Raw genomic sequence first — 20,223 nt, 5'->3', positions numbered from 1 at the left:
ACTGGAAATATTACAAATTGTTTTTGATTGCAAGTGAATTTAGTCTTATAATGCAATCTCATCAAGTTTTCAACTCCATACACATCTAGCTTCATGTTCACTATTATAGTAAAATCATAAAGCTCTAAGCAAAATCACTATAAGTAGCAATAACTTAATCAGACAAGGTGCAAAACTTCATTTTAAAAACAGAAACACGAAAATAGAAACATAAAAAGATAAATACAAAATGGTTAAATGGGACCTCTGATGTTATTTTGGTTCTCACATTTTTTGATGGGAAGCTAATGCTCAACATGGGTAAGACTATTTAATGTATATTGCTTCACAAAACATTTTTGCAAATAAGTGCCTAGCTGATGGAAGTTTAAAGATCTAAGCAGCCTCCTCCAATCTGCTTCACTTCTCAGTGCTGTTTTCATCATCTCTAAATGGTTGATGCATTTTCCATGTACTTAGTCACTTAGCTGGGATTTTCTTGTCCTCAGCACTTGTGCATCCTCATTATCTCTGTTGTACTTGCAAAAACAACTTTGTTTTGAAAAGTTAATGTGAATCCATTATCCCTTGTTGACAATCTGATTATGACATTAAAGTTGTTATAATGCGCTACTCAAAAAAAGAGACATAAAGTGAAGTTTTAAAATGTAGAAAATCGTTGATAGTAATTTACGTTACATCTTCAATGTAAACTGCTCAGTTTCTTAATGTTACATTACTTCACCTGTACTCTCAAAGTGCAATCTTGCAACCATTAAGCAGTTCCTCTTAATTATCTCCTGGTTTTCAGAGCTTGCATTTTAAGTAGTCACTGAATATTTAAATGACAGTTACTTTATTCGGAAGTCGACAGAACTCCAGTCCACAAATTATCATGCAATTACCGTTTCAGAGAGAATCACTGCCTCCGTAGACTGGCTAGAAATATCAGTAGTTTTAAATTCTTTGTCAAACATTTCTTGATGTCTGCTATTTCTTTTCTCCTTTTTGCGCTCTCTCTTGTCTTTGTCCATTTCATCCTTATCCAATTTATCCTGAGATCTCGAATGCATCTTCTTTGGAAGAAGGGGCTCAAGAATAAATCTAAAATAAACATTGATGAATAAAAAACCTTGTTTTAATGCAATTTGGAAATTTGGAAAATAAGATCTGTAAGAAATATTTCTGGTACAAAATATTTCTGATGGTACTTGGTAAAACTCCACTGCAGCATCCAAGCAATGTCTACCAGCTTTTAATTTTTAATTTTAAATCTTCAACATCTACTTATTTTCATGAAGATGCAGAAGTAGCTTCCCAAAGATCAGTAGTCATGTCTGGATTTTCCATACTGCATTACTTTATTTGTGAGAATAACCCTGCTCAGAAAACTGAATGTTAGCCTGTTGCAATATATTCTGAAACATGTCATTATTCTGATGTGAATAATGACTATACTGCACTATACCATAGAAAAATGCTTAGATTATAAGTGATATAGGATGAAGCATTAAGGCTATCTAAATTGGACTTTTGTAAGCAAAATTAGACTTTTGTAAGGATTAGTCAAAATCAGTTTCCTTCCTCTTTATTTCTAAATTGAACCTAACAGTTAAGCCTTGCATATATATCTTACTTTTAATACTTTTGAATTTGAAAACTTTTTTATTTTAAGCAAGACAAATTTTGAAACCAATTTTTTAGTTTTTCTTGTTCTGGTTTATAATTAAAAATCATTACATGACTAGAAGTTAGCAGATATACGAAGAAAATAATCTGAGTTCCAGCAGATGGAACCATAAGGAAGCATTCGGAAATCAAGTACATTTTTAGCTTGTCTTTCAGCAACGTTTCAATAGATTAATATTAATTTTTCAAAGGTTGCAGGATTGATTGGTCCCATTTACTACGATTAGAGTTTGTCTACCGTCATCATCATCAGTCCTCCTTGTGAAAACTGATGAGAAGAATGTATGCAGTATGTCTCCCATCTCGTCATGATCTATAACAGCTTTTACCCAATTTATCCTTTAATGGACACAACTGACCTTTGACCTTCTTTTGATTATCATAGTTACATTCTCTAGAATCATCTTACCCTATGTGATCAGTCTCTACTTTCCTTTGGCACAAATACATTTCCCTCCATACTTAGATCCCAGAATGAATTCCAATCACTTTTGTTTCCCTTTATCTTTATTAAGTATTTGTGTTTCATTTTCAGTTAATTTTAACTTCCTTATTAAACTACAATGGTATAGATTTTATTTTTCTGCCCTATGAAATATGCCTTGTTTCCTCATGACTCATCCTGCATAAAATACATTCCATTTTTCTTTTGTTCTATTCTGGTTTTCTAATTATTGTCCCTCAAGATTTTTCTCAAAGATCCAAACTCTGTTCCTCCAAAGTTTCACACAGCTATAATCTTGGATTATAAAATTTTGTATAAAATCTACTAGACCAATTGGTCCATCCCAGGTTTTCACTAATCTCTACTTTATTTAACAGCTTTGGTAAATTATTAAACATCAAATTCACCTTAGACTGATATTTAATGGAGGCAAAGAGGATCTTGTCCGCCAGCTGGACAGCCAGTGAGAGCCCCTTGTTGCCTCTTTCTGAAAAGGCTTGGAAATTAAGTGCCATTCAAGCACTTAATTGGACAGCTGAGAGCTTTCCCCAGAGTCCAGGACCCCAGATGGAAGTCCAATCAGAGACTGGCATCTTTGGTGAATGGCACTATCAGAGAGCAGGCAGTGGCTGCTGGCGAAACAACACCCACCTGAGGCCTAGGATTGTTGCTGAATCCCAGGCCACAGGTTAGTTATGGTGCGAAGGGATCATTGGAAGGGATGTTGGCAGCCAGGTAAGGTAGGGTTCCTCTAAGTGGGCACTTCCTCATCCCTGCCTACTCCCCACTTCCAGATAGGACACTGAGTGTCTTTGAGTGAGGGACCCTGCTCTCTGCATGACAAATTACATTAATGGGGAAAGATGATGGCGTAGTGGTAATACCAATGGACTAGTATTCCAGAGACCCAGTCTGGCGACATGGGTTCAAATCCCATCATGGGATAATCTGCAATATAAAGCTAATCTCAGTAATGGTGACCTTGAAACTATCAATTGTTGTAAAAATCCTTCTGGTTAACTAATATCCTTCAGGGAAGGAAATTGTCATCCTTACCCTGTCTGGCCTACATGTGACATCATACACATAGATAAATGGCAGACTAAAAACTGTCCACAGAATTGGACTAGCAAACAACTCAGGTCAAGGGCAATTAGAGATGGGCAATAAATGTTGGCTTTGCCAGTGATGCCCACATCCCAGGGAAAGATAATTTTTTAAAAATTGGTGATGAGGTGGGAAGGCCATTCATGGGCCTTTTTGCCATGGACTTAAGCGGGGTGGAGGCGAGAAGGCAACAGGATACCCACCCGTCATCCTCTGGCTTGATTAAATTCCCCCACTACCAAATTTGCTATAGTGGAGGGCATTAAATTCCACGCACAAGGTATGTTCTAGTAGCCAACCTTATCAACTTGCTTGTACTGTAACACATTTTGATTGTTCCCATTTCTCTATTCCATCTCTAGAATGTTTAAATTGCTCTATGATTATACTGCAATATTTGGTGTAGCTCTCCTCATCTGCCTAAGCAATTCCCTAAATCTCCCTTTTTTGGTCTATAACAATTATCAGTTAATAATTTTCTGCCCTCATCAGTTTGATCTGTATTATTCCAACATTATTCCTTCTGTTACTATAGCCACTCATTCTATAGCTGATGTATCATTCTTCATCAATAATGTAACTCTCTTTGTAGTTTTATCACTGAGACATTTTATTACACTTCAGCTTCAGTTCTTGATTTACCCTATATTACCAACATTATTGCTAGCTGCGTTTACCTTGAACTCCAGTACTTTATTCCTGACATTCTTTGCACTTGGGTAAAAACATTTAAAATCATACTTCAAAACTTATCTTTCTTACTTGATGATTAAGCGACTGAAATCATCAATTTCCCTTTTTCAGTCGATCTTTAAAATTCACACTCCCCCACGCCTTAGTAGTTAAAATCCTCCCTCTACTGCACTATTTATCTTGTTTTCCATTTTGGCACCTCTGCAGTTCACAATATTTGTATATTTTTGTACAACCCTCATACAAATCAGAAGCATGGTAGCAGAAAGTCATTATGCCAAGTTCTCTGTACCTTTTTATGGTTCCTCAGAATCTGTAGAAAACTGGACCCATTCTTGCAACAGATACAGGCTCAACATTCAGATGTCAATGGAGCGGTGGGTGGGGGTGGGGGGAGATTTCCCACCTCTATTTCCCAAAGCTTGCTCCACAAGGATCCCAGATGTACAAGTCCCTCAAGAGGTTGGTCATGGACTTACCAGGCCACTCCTATCCAGATCAGAAGCTGAGGAGGGAGCCCCAATTGAACGTCGAAGATTACCCAAACAATAAATCCCAATTCTCAGCAACTGGAATTTGGGAACCATGGAGCTCCATTTCCTCCCTCATTTTCAGGCACAATGTTTTGTTATGTATGAGTTCAAAATGCACATGAATATTCATTTATTTAGCAACAACTGTTGTCTTCATATTTGCCAAATTTCTCAGAAAGCTAATCATATGAACTCTAAAACATACCCATCAGAACCAGGCCTTGACGGGGTACTGTCAGATGACATGGAGGAGACTGACGCAACTGATAGTGGTCTTGGAGTTGATGGCATCGTGAAGGATCGTACCATTGAACGAGGCCGGCTTCCTCTGCGGTCATCAGGATTTGCAGACTGGAAATAATATATTTACATGGTAAACTCATATTCAACTTCCAAACGCAATGACTGCTTTGTTAACACTTTTAAAATACAGTTAATGTGCAAGTGTGACATTTCTGTAAACAGTTACATAATCCTCTTGAATGTGAACATGATTCCGTAAAATGTGACAATACTCAGAATTCATCTGCTGGGTTTAATCTGCAAGATTAAAGGGGTTGGCATGGTGGCACAGTGGTTAGCACTGCTGCCTCACAGCACCAGTGATCTGGGTTCGATTCCCGGCTTGGATCACTGTCCGTGTGGAGTTTGCACATTTTCCCTGTGTCTGCGTGGGTTTCCTCCCACAGTCCAAAGATGTGCAGGTTAGGCGAATTGGCCATGCTAAATTCTTCCTCAGTGTACCCAAACTGGCGCCGGAGTGTGGTGACTAGGGGATTTTCACAGTAACTTCAAAGCAGTGTGAGTGTAAGCCTACTTGTGACTAATACATAAACTTTAAAAAAAAGTGTGGGAAAGAAACTTTGGTGTGATACTAAAATTAATGTAAAGTACATATCCATCTTACAGCTAATAAGGAAATACTGATCTTGGAACAGTCGCTACTCAAATGCCTTGCCGAGTATGAGAACATATGCTTAGACATCCAAAGTTCTGTGGCAGAGTTTGAGGCGAGCCAACTAGTTTCTGAACAGATGGAGGCATCATTCAGTGGACAGACTGCATGTCAAGGTGACGATGGCATTACACTCATATATTTAATGCCAAGTTATACGAGTTATCCAAGAAAAATAGGGTGGTAATAGTCGGAGATTTTAATTTTCCCAACATTGACTGGGACATTATAGTATTAGAGGGTTGGATGGAGAGAAATTTGTTGAATGTATTCGGAGGAATTTCTCATTCAGTATGTGGATGGCCCGACTAGAGAGGGGGTAAAACTTGACATCCTCTTGGGAAATAAGAAAGGGCAGCTGACAGAAGTGTCAGTGAGGGATCACTTGGGGACCAGTGACCATAATTCTATTAGTTTTAAGATAGCTATGGAGAATGATAGGTCTGTCCCAAAAGTTAAAATTCTAAATTGGGGCAAGGCCAATTTTGATAGTATCAGGCAGGAACTTTCAAAAGTTAATTGGGGGAGACTGTGGGAAGGCAAACAGATGTCTGGTAAGTGGCATGCTTTCAAAAGTGTGTTAACCAGGGTTCAGGGTAAACACATTCCTCTTAGAGTGAAGGGCAAGGCTGGCAGAAGTCGGGAACCCTGGATCACTTCGGATATTGAGGCCCTGGTCAAGAAGAAGAAAGAGGCACATGGCATGCATAGGCAGCTGTGATCAAGTGAATCTCTTGAAGAGTATAGGGGGTGTAGGAGTAGAGTTAAGAGAGAAATTAGGACGGCAAAAAGAGGACACAAAATTGTTTTGGCAGATAAGGCAAAGGAGAATCCAAAGAGCTTCTACAAATACGTAAAAGGCAAAAGAATAACAAGGGAGAGAGTAGGGCCTCTTAAGGATCAACAAGGTCATCTATGTGCAGACCCACATATATTATATATGAGATCCTAAAGGAATATTTCTCATCAGTATTTACTGTTGAGAAAAGCATGGATGTTAGGGAACTTGGGGAAATAAATAGTGATGTCTTGAGGAGTGTACATATTACAGAGAAGGAGGTGCTGGAAGTCTTAAAGCGCATCAAGGTAGATAAATCTGTGGGACTTAATGAGGTATATCCCAGGACGTTGTGGGAGGCTAGGGTGGAAATTGCGGGTCCCCTAGCCAAGATATTTGAATCATCGATAGTCATAGGTGAGGTGCCTGAAGATTGGAGAGTGGCAAATGTTGTGCCTTTTTTAAGAAGGGCTGCAGGGAAAAGCCTGGGAACTACAGGACAGTGAGCCTCACATCTGTGGTGGGTAAATTGTTGGAAGGTATTTTGAGAGACAGGATCTACAGGCACTTCGAGATGCAAGGACTGATTAGGGACAGTCAGCATGGCTTGTGAATGGAAAATCATGTCTCACAAATTTAATAGAGTTTTTTGAAGGGGTAACTAAGAAGGTAGATGAGGGCAATACAGTTGATGTTGTCTACATGGACTTTAGCAAGGCCTTTGACAAGGTACCGCATGGTAGGTTGTTGCATAAAGTTAAATCTCACGGGATCCAGGGTGAGATATCTAAATGGATACAAAATTGGCTTCAGAGGGTTGTTGTAGAGGGTTGTTTTTCAAACTGGAGGCCTGTGACCAGCGGTGTGCCTCAGGGATCAGTGCTGGGCCCACTGTTATTTGTCATTTATATTAATGATTTGGATGAGAATTTATAGGCATGGTTAGTAAGTTTGCAGATGACACCAAGATTGGTGGCATAGTGGACAGTGAAGAAGGTTATCTAGGATTGCAACGGGATCTTGATCAATTGGGCCAGTGGGCTGATGAATGGCAGATGGAGTTTAATTTAGATAAATGCGAGGTGATGCATTTTGGTAGATTGAACCAGGGCAGGACTGACTCAGTTAATGGTAGGGCATTGGGAGAGTTACAGAACAAAGAGATCTAGGGGTACATGTTCATAGCTCCTTGAACGTGGAGTCACAGGTGGACAGAGCGGTGAAGAAGGCATTCGGCATGCTTGGTTTCACTGGTCAGAACATTGAATACAGGAGTTGGGACGTCTTGTTGAAGTTGTACAAGACATTGGTAAGGCCACACTTGGAATACTGTGTGCAATTCTGGTCACCCTATTGTAGAAAGGATATTATTAAACTAGAAAGAGTGCAGAAAAGATTTACTAGGATGCTACCGGGACTTGATGGATTGAGTTATAAGGAGAGGCTGAATAGACTGGGACTTTTTTCTCTGGAGCGTAGGAGGCTGAGGGGTGACCTTATAGAGGTCTATAAAATAATGAGGGCATAGACAAGGTAAATAGTCAATATCTTTTCCCAAAGGTAGGGGAGTCTAAAACTAGAGGGCATAGGTTTAAGGTGAGAGGGGAGAGATACAAAAGTGTCCAGAGGGGCAATTTTTTCACATAGAGGGTGGTGAGTGTCTGGAACAAGCTGCCAGAGGTAGTAGTAGAGGCGGGTACAATTTTATCTTTTAAAAAGCATTCAGATAGTTACATGGGTACGATGGGTATAGAGGGATATGGGCCAAATGCGGGCAATTGGGATTAGCTTAGGGGTTTTAAAAAAACAAGGCGGCATGGACAAGTTGGGCCAAAGGACCTTTTTCCATGCTGTAAACCTCTATGATTCACCACGCCACCCAACAGAAGTTGCTTGACACTTACTGTGCCGTACTCTGACTGGTTGGAACTAGTGAGAGTACGGCACAGTGGCACACTGGTTAGCATTGCTGCCTCACAGCGCCAGGGACCTGGGTTCAATTCTGGCCTCGGGTCACTACCTGTGTGGAGTCTGCACATTCTCCCCCTGTGTGGGCGCTCCGGCTTCCTCCCACAGTCTAAAGATGTGTGGGTTAGGTTGATTGGCCATGCTAAATGCCCTTAGTGTCAGAGGGACTAACAGGGTAAATATGTGGGGTTATGGGGATAGAGCCTGGATGTGACTGTCGGTGTAGGCTCAATGGACTGAATGACCTCCTTCCGCATTGTAGGGATTCTATGGTTCTAAATCTGTGTGCGCGGGCCTATTCTCTATTTCTTTATATTTTTTCTTGGGATGTGAGTGTCACTGGCAAGGCTAGCATCTGCTGTCCATCCCTAACTGCCTTCGAAAAGGTTGTGGTGAGTCATCTTCTGGAACCACTGAAGTCCATAATACTGTTAAGGAAAGAGTTTCAGGATTGTGACCCAACAACAGTGAAAGTGTACATTTCTATGCAAAAATGGCGCATGGCTTGGCGATGAGCTTCTAGGTGGTGGGTGTTCAATGTACCTTCTACTCTTGTCATTGGTTGTAGAAGTTATGGGTTTGAAAGGCGCTGCCAAAAGAGACTTGTGAATTGCTGCACTGCATATTATGAATGGCACACACTGCTGTAACTGTGAATTGGTGGTGCAGGGAGTGAATGTTTAAGGTCGGGGAGGGGTGCCAATCAAGCAAGCTTCTTTGTCCTGGATCGTGTTGAGTTGCTTGAGTGTTATTCGAGTTGCATTTATATAGGCAAGTGGAGAGCATTCCATCACACTTCTGATTTGTGCCTTGAAGATGGTGGACAGGAATTCCTGCAGTAATGACCTGGGGTTGAGATTATTGTCCTCCAAAAACCTACTCCAACCAGTGGAGAGTTTTTTGTTCGGGGGAAACGGAAGGGAGTAGGAAAAGTAAAGTTTTAGGTTGAGTGGACCACTTAATCTGCAACCTGTGTGCCCACTCCACAAACTTGTCTATGACTTCATGTCGTTCGACACTATCCATCTCTCAGTTTATAATGCTTCCAAGTTTTATATCATCCGCAAATTTTGAAACTGTCCCCTAATCTAGATTATTAATATATATCGGGAAAAGCATGGTCCCAGTAACGACCCCGGGAACTAAAAAAACCGACTAAAAAAATGCCTCCAGCCTGAAAAATATCCAACATTATTCTCTGTTTCCTATTACTCAGCCAATTTTGTATCCACAATGTTACTGTCTCTTTTATTCCATGAGCTGTAACTTTTATCACAAGTCTGTTGTGCGTAACTGAATTAACGCCTTCTGAAAGTCCATGCACAAAACATCACCAGCATTGCATCGACACTTTGTTACCTCTGTTACCACTTCAAAAAATGTCAGCAAGTTGGTTAAACACAATTTCCCCATTAGGAATCCATGCTGACCCTTCTTATCAACCCAGATTTTTCCACGTGACTACTAATTCTATCTCAAATAATTGTTTCCAGAAGTTTTCCATGAAAGAAGGTAACCTGGTTAGTTTGTAATTGCTGGGCTCATCCTTACAACCTTTCTTGAACAAGGACTTAACATTTGCAATTTTCGGTGGCACAGTGGTTAGCACTGCTGCCTCACAGCACAAGGACCGGAGTTCGATTCCCGGCTTGGGTCACTGTGTGGAGACTGCATATTCGCCCAGTGTCTGTGTGGATTCCCTCCAGATGCTCTGGTTTCCTCCCACAGTCCGAAAGACGTGCTGGTTAGGTGCATTAGCCACGCTAAATTCTCCCTCAGTGTATCCAAACAGGCGCCGGAGTGTGGTGACTAGGGATTTTCACAGTAACTTCATTGCAGTGTTAATGTAAGCCTACTTGTGACACTAATAAATAAACTTTAAACTTAAATCAATTTTTCAGGCCTCTGACACTTCCCCTGTATATTGGGAAGACTGAAATTTCGTGGCCAGCGGCCCTGCAATTTCCACTCTCAATTCCTTCAATATCCTTGGATGCATCTCATCCAGTCCTGGTGCCTTGTCAACTTTACACAGATTCATGCAGTTGAATACCCAGATCCCCTCTGTACTTCACTCACCTACATCTCTCTCCATTTAGACAATAATCTGCCTTTTGATTCCTCCTACCAAAATGTCTGATCTCATGCTTCCCTACATCAAACTATCGATATCCTATAGCAGAATCACAATATCCCCATCACAACATGCCCTTCCACCTTTCTTTGTATCATCAGCAAATTTGGAAACCTTACATTCGGTTCCTTCCTTCAGGTCATTAATGCAAATAGTGAACAATTGCAAGTGTGAGATTTTATTATTGGTTTTCTTTGTTCAACTCATGACACAGTGTTTAGCACTGCTGCCTCACAGCGCCAAGGATCCGGGTTCAATTCCGGCCTCAGGTGACTGTGTATGTGGAGTCTGCACGTTCTCCCAGTGTCTGCGTGGGTTTCCTCTGGGTACTCCGGTTTCCTCCCACACTCCAAAGATGTGCATGTTAGGTTGATTGGCCATGCTAAATTGCCCCTTAGTGTCAGGGGAACTAATAGGGTAAATATGTGGGGTTAAGGGGATAGGAGCTGGGTGGGATTGTTGTAGGTGAAGTCTTGATGGGCCAAATGGCCTCCTTCTGCACTGTAGGGATTCTATGAACCAATCCCTGCGGTACTCTACTAGTTACATTTTTCCGCTCTGAAAAGGACCCATTTATTCCAACTCTGTTTTCTATGTGATAGTTTTCAAACCATGCTAACACACTTTCTCCAATTCCATGGGATTTTACTTTCTGCACCAGCCTCCTATTCAGCACCCTGTCAAATGCCTTTTGCAAATCTAAATATGCTACATCTACAGGTTCCCTCTCTATCTACTCTCCCTGTTACACCCTCAAAGAATTTGAGCAAATTTTTCAAACATGATTTACCTTTCATAAAACCATGTTGACTAGGTTTGATTATATTCAGCTTTCTTAAATGATTAGCTATTTCCTCTTTGATTATTGACTCCAGCATCTTGCCAATAATAGATGATCAACTAACTGGTCTATAGTTACCTACCTTCTGCCTTTTTCCCTTTTTTGAACAAGGGTGTCACATTGGCTGTTTTCCAATTTTCTGTTACCCTCCCAGAATTAAGCGAGTTATGAAAATTTTTAACCAATGGGTCCACTACCTCTGCAGCCACTTCCATTGAAACACTAGCATGCACTTAGTCGGATCCTGGCAACTTGTCTACTTTTAGTCCCGAGTTACTCTAATACTCTATTCCTTGCGATTGGGATTTTTGTCAGAGCTACTATGTTGTTTGAAATTAGCCCATCTGATAACTTAGGGATATTTGCAATGTCTTCCACAGTGAAGACAGATGAAATATTTTATTTAACATATCTGCCATTTCTTTGTTTGCTGTTATCAATTCACCAGCCTCATTCAGTAGAAGTCCCACATTTACCTTAGCCACCCGCTTCCTACTTCGATATCCATAGAAACTCTTACTGTTTATTTTTATGCTGCATGCAAGTTATCTCTCAAAATTCATTTTCTCCCTTCTTATGAGCTTTTTAGTCTTTTGCTGCTGGATCCTAAAAAAGGCCTCAACCGGGATATTGGGTTCATATCACACTATTTGTAACCCCCACAGCCTGCCTGGACCTGCAGAGTTTCACTGGCTGTCTTGTCTGGAGACAATACACATCTTTTTAGCCTGTCTTGATGCTCTCTCCATTCACGTTGTTTGTATCTTAAAGACTTGATTAGCTGTAAGTATTCGCATTCCAACCATTATTCATGTAAATTGAGTCTGTGTCTTTATATGCCCTGTTTGTGAACAGAATTCCCACTCGCCTGAAGAAGGGGCTTGGAGCTCCGAAAGCTTGTGTGGCTTTTGCTACCAAATAAACCTGTTGGACTTTAACCTGGTGTTGTTAAACTTCTTACTGTCCTAAAAACTTCCCAGCCCTTTGGCCTACCACTATCCCTTTCCACTTTGCATATCCTGCATTTCAATTTAACATAATCCTTGACCTCCTTTGTTAACCATGGATTTTGTCTCTTTCCCTTGGAATCACTGTTTTTGATTGGGATAAACTCCTGCTGAGCATTTTGGAGCAGATGTTTGAATATCTGTTCATCTGCTGACCTGCATCTTAGCTTCTTTACCCAGTTCACCTTAGACAACTCCTCCCTCATACTATTATAATTGCCCTTATTTAAGTTGAAGACACTGGTTATGGACCTATGCCATTCATCCTCAAACTGTATCTGAAATTCTATCATATTGTGGTTAATATCCCCTAGGGGATTCTTAACCATGAGATCCCTTATTAATTCTTCATCGTCACACAAAATCAAATCTAAAATTGCCCGTTCCCGGGTAGGTTCACCAACATACTGCTATAAAAAGCAATCCCTGATGCACTCCACAAATTCTTCTTCTACGCTACCCTTGCTTGTTTGGTTTGTGCAACCAATGTGCAGATTAATATTGCAATCTGTGCTATCAATCCATCTATCTTGTTGCAAATGCTCAAGGCTAGTCCTGATAGGTTGAGGCTTGAGGGTTCCCATTGTGGGCAGACATTCAATAGTCTGGAGGATCCTGATCTGTGGGAAGCGACAGATATATTGTGCTGGTGTTTAGTGGTAGTTTCTTGGGCCTTCAGGAAATGCTCCTGCTCCTCCTGGCCCACAGGCAGTGCTGGAAAGTGCTTACCCCATAGATTTGACCCTAGTTTAGACCACTGGGTACCCCTGGAAACCTGACCAGAATGACTGTTCGAAAGAAGAAAGGTAGTTTAAATGACCAACCCAATGCTCACAAGTGGGTAGGTTGCCCGCCCCGTGGAAGTGGGTGATTTCAAGGTGGATTTGTTTCCTATTCTAAATTGTCTGCATTTTAACCTCCAACACAACCTCAACCCATCATTTTTAGGAGTTTTGATCCAATCCATTAAGACAGCAGTGCTTCATAACAAAGGGACGTTGACATGTTCATCCACAGATCTCTGAAGGTGGAAGGGCACATTAGTAGGGTGGTGAAAAAGGCATATGGGACACTTGCATTTATCAATCAAGGCACAGATTACAAAAGTGGGGAATTCATGTTGGAGTTGTATCAAACAACTAGAGCACTGTGTGCAGTTCTGGTGGCCACATTATAGAAAGGACGTGATTGCACTGGAGGCAGTGCAGAGGAGATTCACCAGAATGCTGCCTGGGATGGGACATTTAGGTTATTAGGCTTGGGTTGTTTTCATTGGAGCAGAGAAGATCGAGGTGTACAAGATTATGAAAGACATGGACAGAGTAGATAAGGAGCAGCTTTTCCCCTTAGTTGAAGGGTCAGTCACAAGGGGACAAAAGTTCAAGGCAGGAGGTTTAGGGTGGATGTGAAGAAAGGTTTTTTACCCAGAGGGTGGTAGCAGTCTGGAAAGCACTGCCTAGGAGGATGGTAGAGGCGAGTTGCCTCACATCCTTTAAAAAGTACCTGGATGAACACTTGGCAAGTCATAAGATTCAAGGCTATGGGCCAAGTGCTGGAAATGGGAGGTCAGGTGTTTCACATGTGTCGATGCAGGCTCAATGGACCAAAGGGCCTCTTCTGCACTGTATGATTCTATGAATCTATAACAGGCAGCTACTAAAGACACATTCTGCTGCATCAAACAAAAGCTTACAAAATACCCAAGAGGTGGAAGGCCTGTGTTGATGTAATAACATGCTACATAGAACAGACTAATATCAGTATGAGCCTCACAGCCCTCATATTTTGATTTGACTGGCCCGGATGGGGTACCCGGACAGGGTACCTGGACGAGCAATCAGATCCTTTGTGGATCAGCTGATGGGGGTATTCGCAGACATCTTCAACCTCTCTTTACAACTATCTCAGGTCCCTATCTGCTTTAAGAAGACGACCATCATCTCAGTACCCAAGAAAAACCAAGCAGCAGCCTCAATGACTATTGTCTGGTAGCTCTGACATACATCATTAAGAAGTGCTCCGAAAGGCTAGTCATGGCACGAATCAATACCAGCCTCATGGACTGCCTGGATCCACTACAGTTTGCCTACCGCCACAACAGGTCCACAGCAGATGCCACCTCCCTAGAGTAGATAAGGAGCACTCAACCGTGGAACACCTAGATAACAAAGACACTTATGTCAGACTCCTATTTATTGACTACAGCTCAGCCTTCAACACCATTATTCCCACAAAACTCATCTCCAAACTCCATGGTCTGGGCCTCGGCTCCTCCCTCTGCGACTGGATCCTGAACTTCCTAAACTCACAGACCACAATCAGTAAGGATAGGCAACAACACCTCCTCCATGATCATCCTCACCACCGGTGCCCCACAAAGCTGTGTTTTCAGCCCCCTACTATACGCCTTATACATTTATGACTGTGCGGCCAAATTCCCCTCCAATTCGATTTTCAAGTTTGCTGAAGACACCAACGTAGTGGGTTGGATCTCAAACAATGACGAGACAGAGTACAGGATTGAGATAGTGAATCTGGTGAACTGGTGCGGCGCCAATAATCTCTCCCTCAATGTCAACAAAACGAAGGAGATTGTCATTGACTTCAGGAAGTGTAGAGGAGAACATGCCCCTGTCTACATCAACGGGAATGGAGTAGAAAGGGTCGAGAGCTTCAAGTTTTTACGTGTCCAGATCACCAACAACCTGTCCTGGTCCCCCCTATGCCGACACTATTGCCCACCAATGCTCTACTTTCTCAGAAGATAAGGAAATTTGGCATGTCAGCTACGACTCTCACCAACTTTTACAGATGCTTCATAGAAAGCATTCTTTCTGGTTGTATCACAGCTTGGTATGACTCATGTTCTACCCAAGACCCAAGAAACTACAAAAGGTCGTGAATGTAGCCCAATCCATCACGCAAACCAGCCTCCCATCCATTGACCCTGTCTACACTTGCTGCTGCCTCGGCAAAGCAGCCAGCATAATTAAGGACCTCACGCACCCTGGACATTCTCTCTTCCACCTTCTTCCGTGGGGAAAAAGATACAAAAATCTGAGGTCACGTACCAACCGACTCAAGAACAGCTTCTTCCCTTCCCGTCAGACTTTTGAATGGACTTACCTTGCGTTAAGTTGATCTTTCTCTACACCCTAGCTATGACTTTAACACTACATTCTGCACTCTCTCATTTCCTTCTCTATGAACAGTTTCCTTTGTCTGTATAGTGCGCAAGAAGCAATACTTTTCACTGTATACTAATACGTGACAATAATAAATCAAATCAAAATCAAATCAAATCAAATTAAAATCTTCAATTCCACTAGCTCATTATGACGATGCAATGAGGTGTTTCCTCACAAGGAGTGAGTCAGAAGGCAAATTATTGCTCTACATGTTCCTTGGGGTTTATATTTAGGCATGAATCACCACCGTGTGCTTTGAGAGGCGTAAAGATGCCCAGAATGAAAGGACAGGGTCACTAGAATACTGGCTATAAAGTAAAAGGAAGAATATAACAAGTTACTGACTTCCAGGTTGTGCTTTCCTCCTGTTTCTAATTAAAAACATATCAATGACTCCGTGAGCTTAACAAGAATACATATAAATATACACATTAGAAGCAGGTGTAGGCCACTAGCCCAATCATTTACTCTTTCAATAAGATCATGGCTGATCTGTTTGTAACCTCCACTCCACCTTCCTGCTTACCCCCGATAACCTTTCACCCCCCCTGTTGATCAAGAATCTATCTACTTCCACCTTAAAAATATTGAAGGACTCTGCTTCTACCTCCTTTTGAGGAAGAGAGTTCCAGAGGCTCATGACTCGAGTAGCTGGACTAAATGAGATAGTTTGTTCACAGTCTGTGCTGAGTTAGCTAATTTTAATTAGGTGCTACAACTTTTATCAGTGATTCTTGTTTAAGGAGTGGATATATGCACTGATACAAAAGCAAAATGCTGCAAGTGCTGGAAATACGAAATAAAGAGGAAAACAAAGCCTCACATACTCAGCAGGTTTTGCAGCATCTGTGGAGAGAGAAACTGTGTGAACATTTCAGGTTAAAGAGCTTGCTTTGGTGCACTAATTTTTCTGCATAGTTTGTCATTCAGCAACACATTCTGAAAGTTGGAGTAAACCGTGACTTGGACAGGAGGGCTTGGCTTTGTTTTTACTTTCTTCCCACTGTGACAAATTAGTCTCTGATATCCAATAATGGATATTTGATCAGTTTTCCAGTAGGAATGGTAGGTCTGTGGAATGGTACCATGCAAGGAGCAATTGTCTTCACGAGATAAAAAAATTGATGAGAAAGAGAAAAGCATCAGTGGGGCACCTTATCTATGGCATGTATCACACCAAAAGGTCTGGAAAAAATACTCACACATGTTTTGACTCCATATTGTTTCTCCACTTTTTCTTTCAATTGTTTGAAACAGGTTTCCAATCTCTCATGGAAAGGCCTCAATGCTTCGGTTACCTTCTCACCATGAATTCGGACGCCCTCATTCAGGAATGGAATCTAAACAATTTTAGAAAATGCACAATGATGCCAATGTTCTACAATAACAACTTTCACTTGCACATTTCCGTTTACAGAACAAATGTCTCAAAAAGCTCTTTGCAGGAGAGAGAGAATTTGGGAGGGAACTTATGAGGGGTGATCAAAGATACTGGTAAAGAAGCAAGTTTAGTGAAATAAAAACAAATGCTGGAAAAACTCAGCAGGTCTGGCAGTATCAATGGAGAAAGGAACAGTTAACATTTTGAGTCCAATACGACTCTTCCTCAGAACTGAAGGGAAGTAGAAATGTTTTATGCTCTTGAAAGGGAGAAGAAAGATCAGGGATAGGTTAGAGGAAAGGTGAGCTTGAATAATAAAGGAACAAAAGACAAAGGTAGTTGTAATGGTTGCAGTAAAGAAACAAAACATTAATCCAAAATAAGGGTTAACGGCAAGTGTTACTGGCAGAATAAAGGCCAACTCTGCCTGAAAGCAAAACCATTGGCCGGGATTTTCCGTTCCTGTTCGCTTTGTGGTGTTTGGTGATGAGAGTGGGAAATATCGCGAGAAGTGCAAAGTCGCGTTTTACGTCGGCATAATCACATGACACAATTGTCCCCTCCCCTGTCAGTGATGGGGCCTTTTTCCCAATGTTTATCATCAGGAACATCATTTGAATACATTAACATATATTTATCAGGCCCATACGTGGGAATCATCTTCCCCCATCAAAAAGTCCATCCATGGCAATGTGACAGCAGAACGGCAGGAAGCCCAACTGCTCTCTGAAAGTGTGCAATGGCGAGTAGACCTTCCACGTGAGCTCAGGTGAGTGCAGCACTCAAGGGGGAAGAGGGTCATGACTGTGTAATACCCTGGCACCCTGAGCACTGTCCAGGCATCCTGCTGGTACTGTTGTAGTGTCAGAACAGTGTCTGGGTAGTGCCAGGTCAGTGTTCAGATAGCACCAGTGAGGTGTCAGGGTAGTGCCTTGGGCAGCAGTCTCCAAACTTTTCAGTACAAGGGCCACATTGTATATTTTACACATTTTCGCGGGCCAAAGAAAAAAAAGTTTTATAAATGAATGAATGAAATTTATTTTATCCGGGCTGGATGTGACCCGCTGTGGGCTGGATTTGGCCCGCGGGCCGTAGTTTGGAGACCCCTGGCCTAGGGGGTTGCCAAGGGGGGAGGGGGAGAAAATAATATTTTCTCACTCATTCTTGATATTTAGCGGATTGTCCACAGTTCATTTAAAACTATTGTTCTGAATTTGTAACATGACAGCATTCCTTTCATGCCTGATAGCACACTTTGTTGTATTATTTTGTATTGTGTTGTAACTACGTTGCTGGCTTGTAATAAACTCAATTTGTTCATCTATTCAATTCTGTGAAGTGTGTTGTTACTTATATTTTAATCTTTTGGATTGAATGTTAAGTGAAAAAAATGAATAGTGTGTTGTAGTATTTGCAAATTATGAAAGTGATTACAGTATTTGCAAATTATAGAGACTTCTTTTGATGTCCAGTGTTGGCACCAATTACTCTCTGCCGCATAGTTCGAAACTATAATGTACTAACACTAAAGTGCTATAACTTCAATGAAGTCTCTTTACAACACCAATATAATATTTCAATTTCTCAAACCAGCCATTATTAAGCAATTAGTGTTGAAATGTACTTCAATTTACGTACAGTATTGACAGCGATAATTTTAATAAATGTGAACTTCCAGTAAATGGATAAAAATTTCAAGTTTAAGACTTTTACTTTAATACACAAACCAAAAGCTTTGACATGCTAAAGTTTTTACTGTAACACACAAACCAGAACATTGTTTAAACACTATTTCAGTAGGCAACTTGCACTCTAAATTGTAGAAAAAATCCTCCAGTTAACATTTAAAACAACTGAAAATCTCCGTCTATGATTGCACTTTGCCTATCCCTTCATCTTCGAGGAACCAGTCCAAATGCTTCTTAGCTCCACTTTCCTTTCCAGTTTGATAATTTCTAATCTGTGTACTGACTTTTATGGTGTGGGTTACTCTGGAGATAACTCCTTCTAGCCAATACGCAAGCTCTCACCTTCATTTTGCCTGGTGAATAATCGAGATTTTCTAGAGAGGGCCAAAATGTGGCAGATAGAGTTTAACGTGGATAAGTGCGAGGTCATGCATTTTGGTCAGAAAAATGGGAAGGCAACTTGTTATGTAAATTGAGAGAGACTTCGGGGTGCTCCAGTGCAGAGGGATCTGGGTGTCTTCGTTCATGAGTCACAGAAAACTAGCATGCAGGTACAGCAGATAATAAAGAAAGCGAATGGAATGTTGGCATTTATAGCGAAAGAAATAGAATATAAAGGTAAGGAAGTATTGTTGCAACTATACAAGGCATTGGTGAGGCCGCATCAGGAGTATTGTGCACAGTTTTGGTCCCGTTATTTGAGGAAAGATGTAGTGGCATTGGAGGCAGCTCAGAGGAGGTTCACTGGATTGATTTCAGAGATTAGGGATTTGTCGTATGAAGAGAGATTGAACAGTTTAGGCCTATACTCTCTGGAATTTAGAAGAATGAGGGGAGATCAAATTGAGGTATACAAGATGATAAAAGGTATGGATAAAGTAGACGTGGAGCAGATGGTTCCTCTTGTGGGGCATTCCAGGACAAGGGGTCACAGTCTTAGCAAACAGAGTTGAGGAGAAACTACTTCTACCAAAGGGTTGTGTCTGTGGAATTCACTACCCCAAAGTGCGGTGGATGCAGGGACAGAGAGTAAATTTGAGGAGTTACACAGATTTTAAATTGGTAATGGGTTGAAGGGTTATGTGGAAAAGGCAGGAAAATGGGGATGAGGAGCATATCATGCCATGATCGAATGGCGGTGTGGACTCGATGGGCTGAATGGTCTAATTCTGCTCCTATATCTTATGAACTGATTAACTTTATCTTTTGGCACTCTCTCACTCAAATTCTTGCAGACTGGCCTTGACTGTGAGGCTCACTGATGCATAGGACAATTTGCAACTTGATTTTACATTGGCTTTCTATGAACTCTTCCCACACGAAGTCTATCTCCATGGCAACGTGAATTACACGGGCCTTATATCCAGGTAGAAAAACTAATTAGCTATCCTTTAGACCTCACAATTTCATACTCTCTTGGAATTAAATACACAGTTTATAGTGTAATCATTTACAAAACGTTACATTCTTAACACCACTGACAAAGTTATACTGAGTGGCCCACAGTTATTGGGTTTATCCTTACACCTTCTTTGAACAAGGGTATAATATTTATAATTTTCCAGTCCCTTGGCACCACCCCAGTATCTAAGGATTGTAAGAATTATGACCATCTCGGGTGCATCCGATCTGTTCCTAGTGACTTATCAACTTTAAAAACAGCCAATCCTCCTTATACCTCTTCTTTTTTGGTCAAGGCAAATGCAAAGTACTCATTATATAGAAGACTTTTAGATTCTCTATACTGTTAACTGCCAGCTTCTTTTCACACTCTCTCTCTTCGCTGCTCCAATGTCATTTTTCACTTCCTCTCTGAAATTTCTATAAGCCTGGTTCT

General features: G+C 41.2%; 1 protein-coding gene across 4 annotated transcripts in view; it reads right to left on the bottom strand.

Annotated features, from left to right (window-relative positions):
- dock1 (dedicator of cytokinesis 1) overlaps positions 1 to 20,223 on the bottom strand; it is a 617,564-nt gene that overhangs the window by 13,824 nt on the left and 583,517 nt on the right. For all 4 annotated transcript variants that reach the window (XM_078223434.1, XM_078223435.1, XM_078223436.1 and 1 more), the window contains 3 exons: positions 16,520 to 16,657; positions 4,652 to 4,797; positions 885 to 1,083 (listed from right to left, as the gene is read on the bottom strand). In XM_078223434.1, coding sequence (XP_078079560.1) covers positions 885 to 1,083; positions 4,652 to 4,797; positions 16,520 to 16,657 — 483 coding nt within the window. The remainder of the gene's footprint in view (positions 1 to 884; positions 1,084 to 4,651; positions 4,798 to 16,519; positions 16,658 to 20,223) is intronic.

The sequence above is a fragment of the Mustelus asterias genome, chromosome 11 (assembly GCF_964213995.1).
Source record: "Mustelus asterias chromosome 11, sMusAst1.hap1.1, whole genome shotgun sequence".
In the NCBI taxonomy this organism is placed as follows: domain Eukaryota; kingdom Metazoa; phylum Chordata; class Chondrichthyes; order Carcharhiniformes; family Triakidae; genus Mustelus; species Mustelus asterias.
Note: the sequence above shows the minus strand (reverse complement) of the source record. Positions and strands in the feature narration are given on the sequence as shown.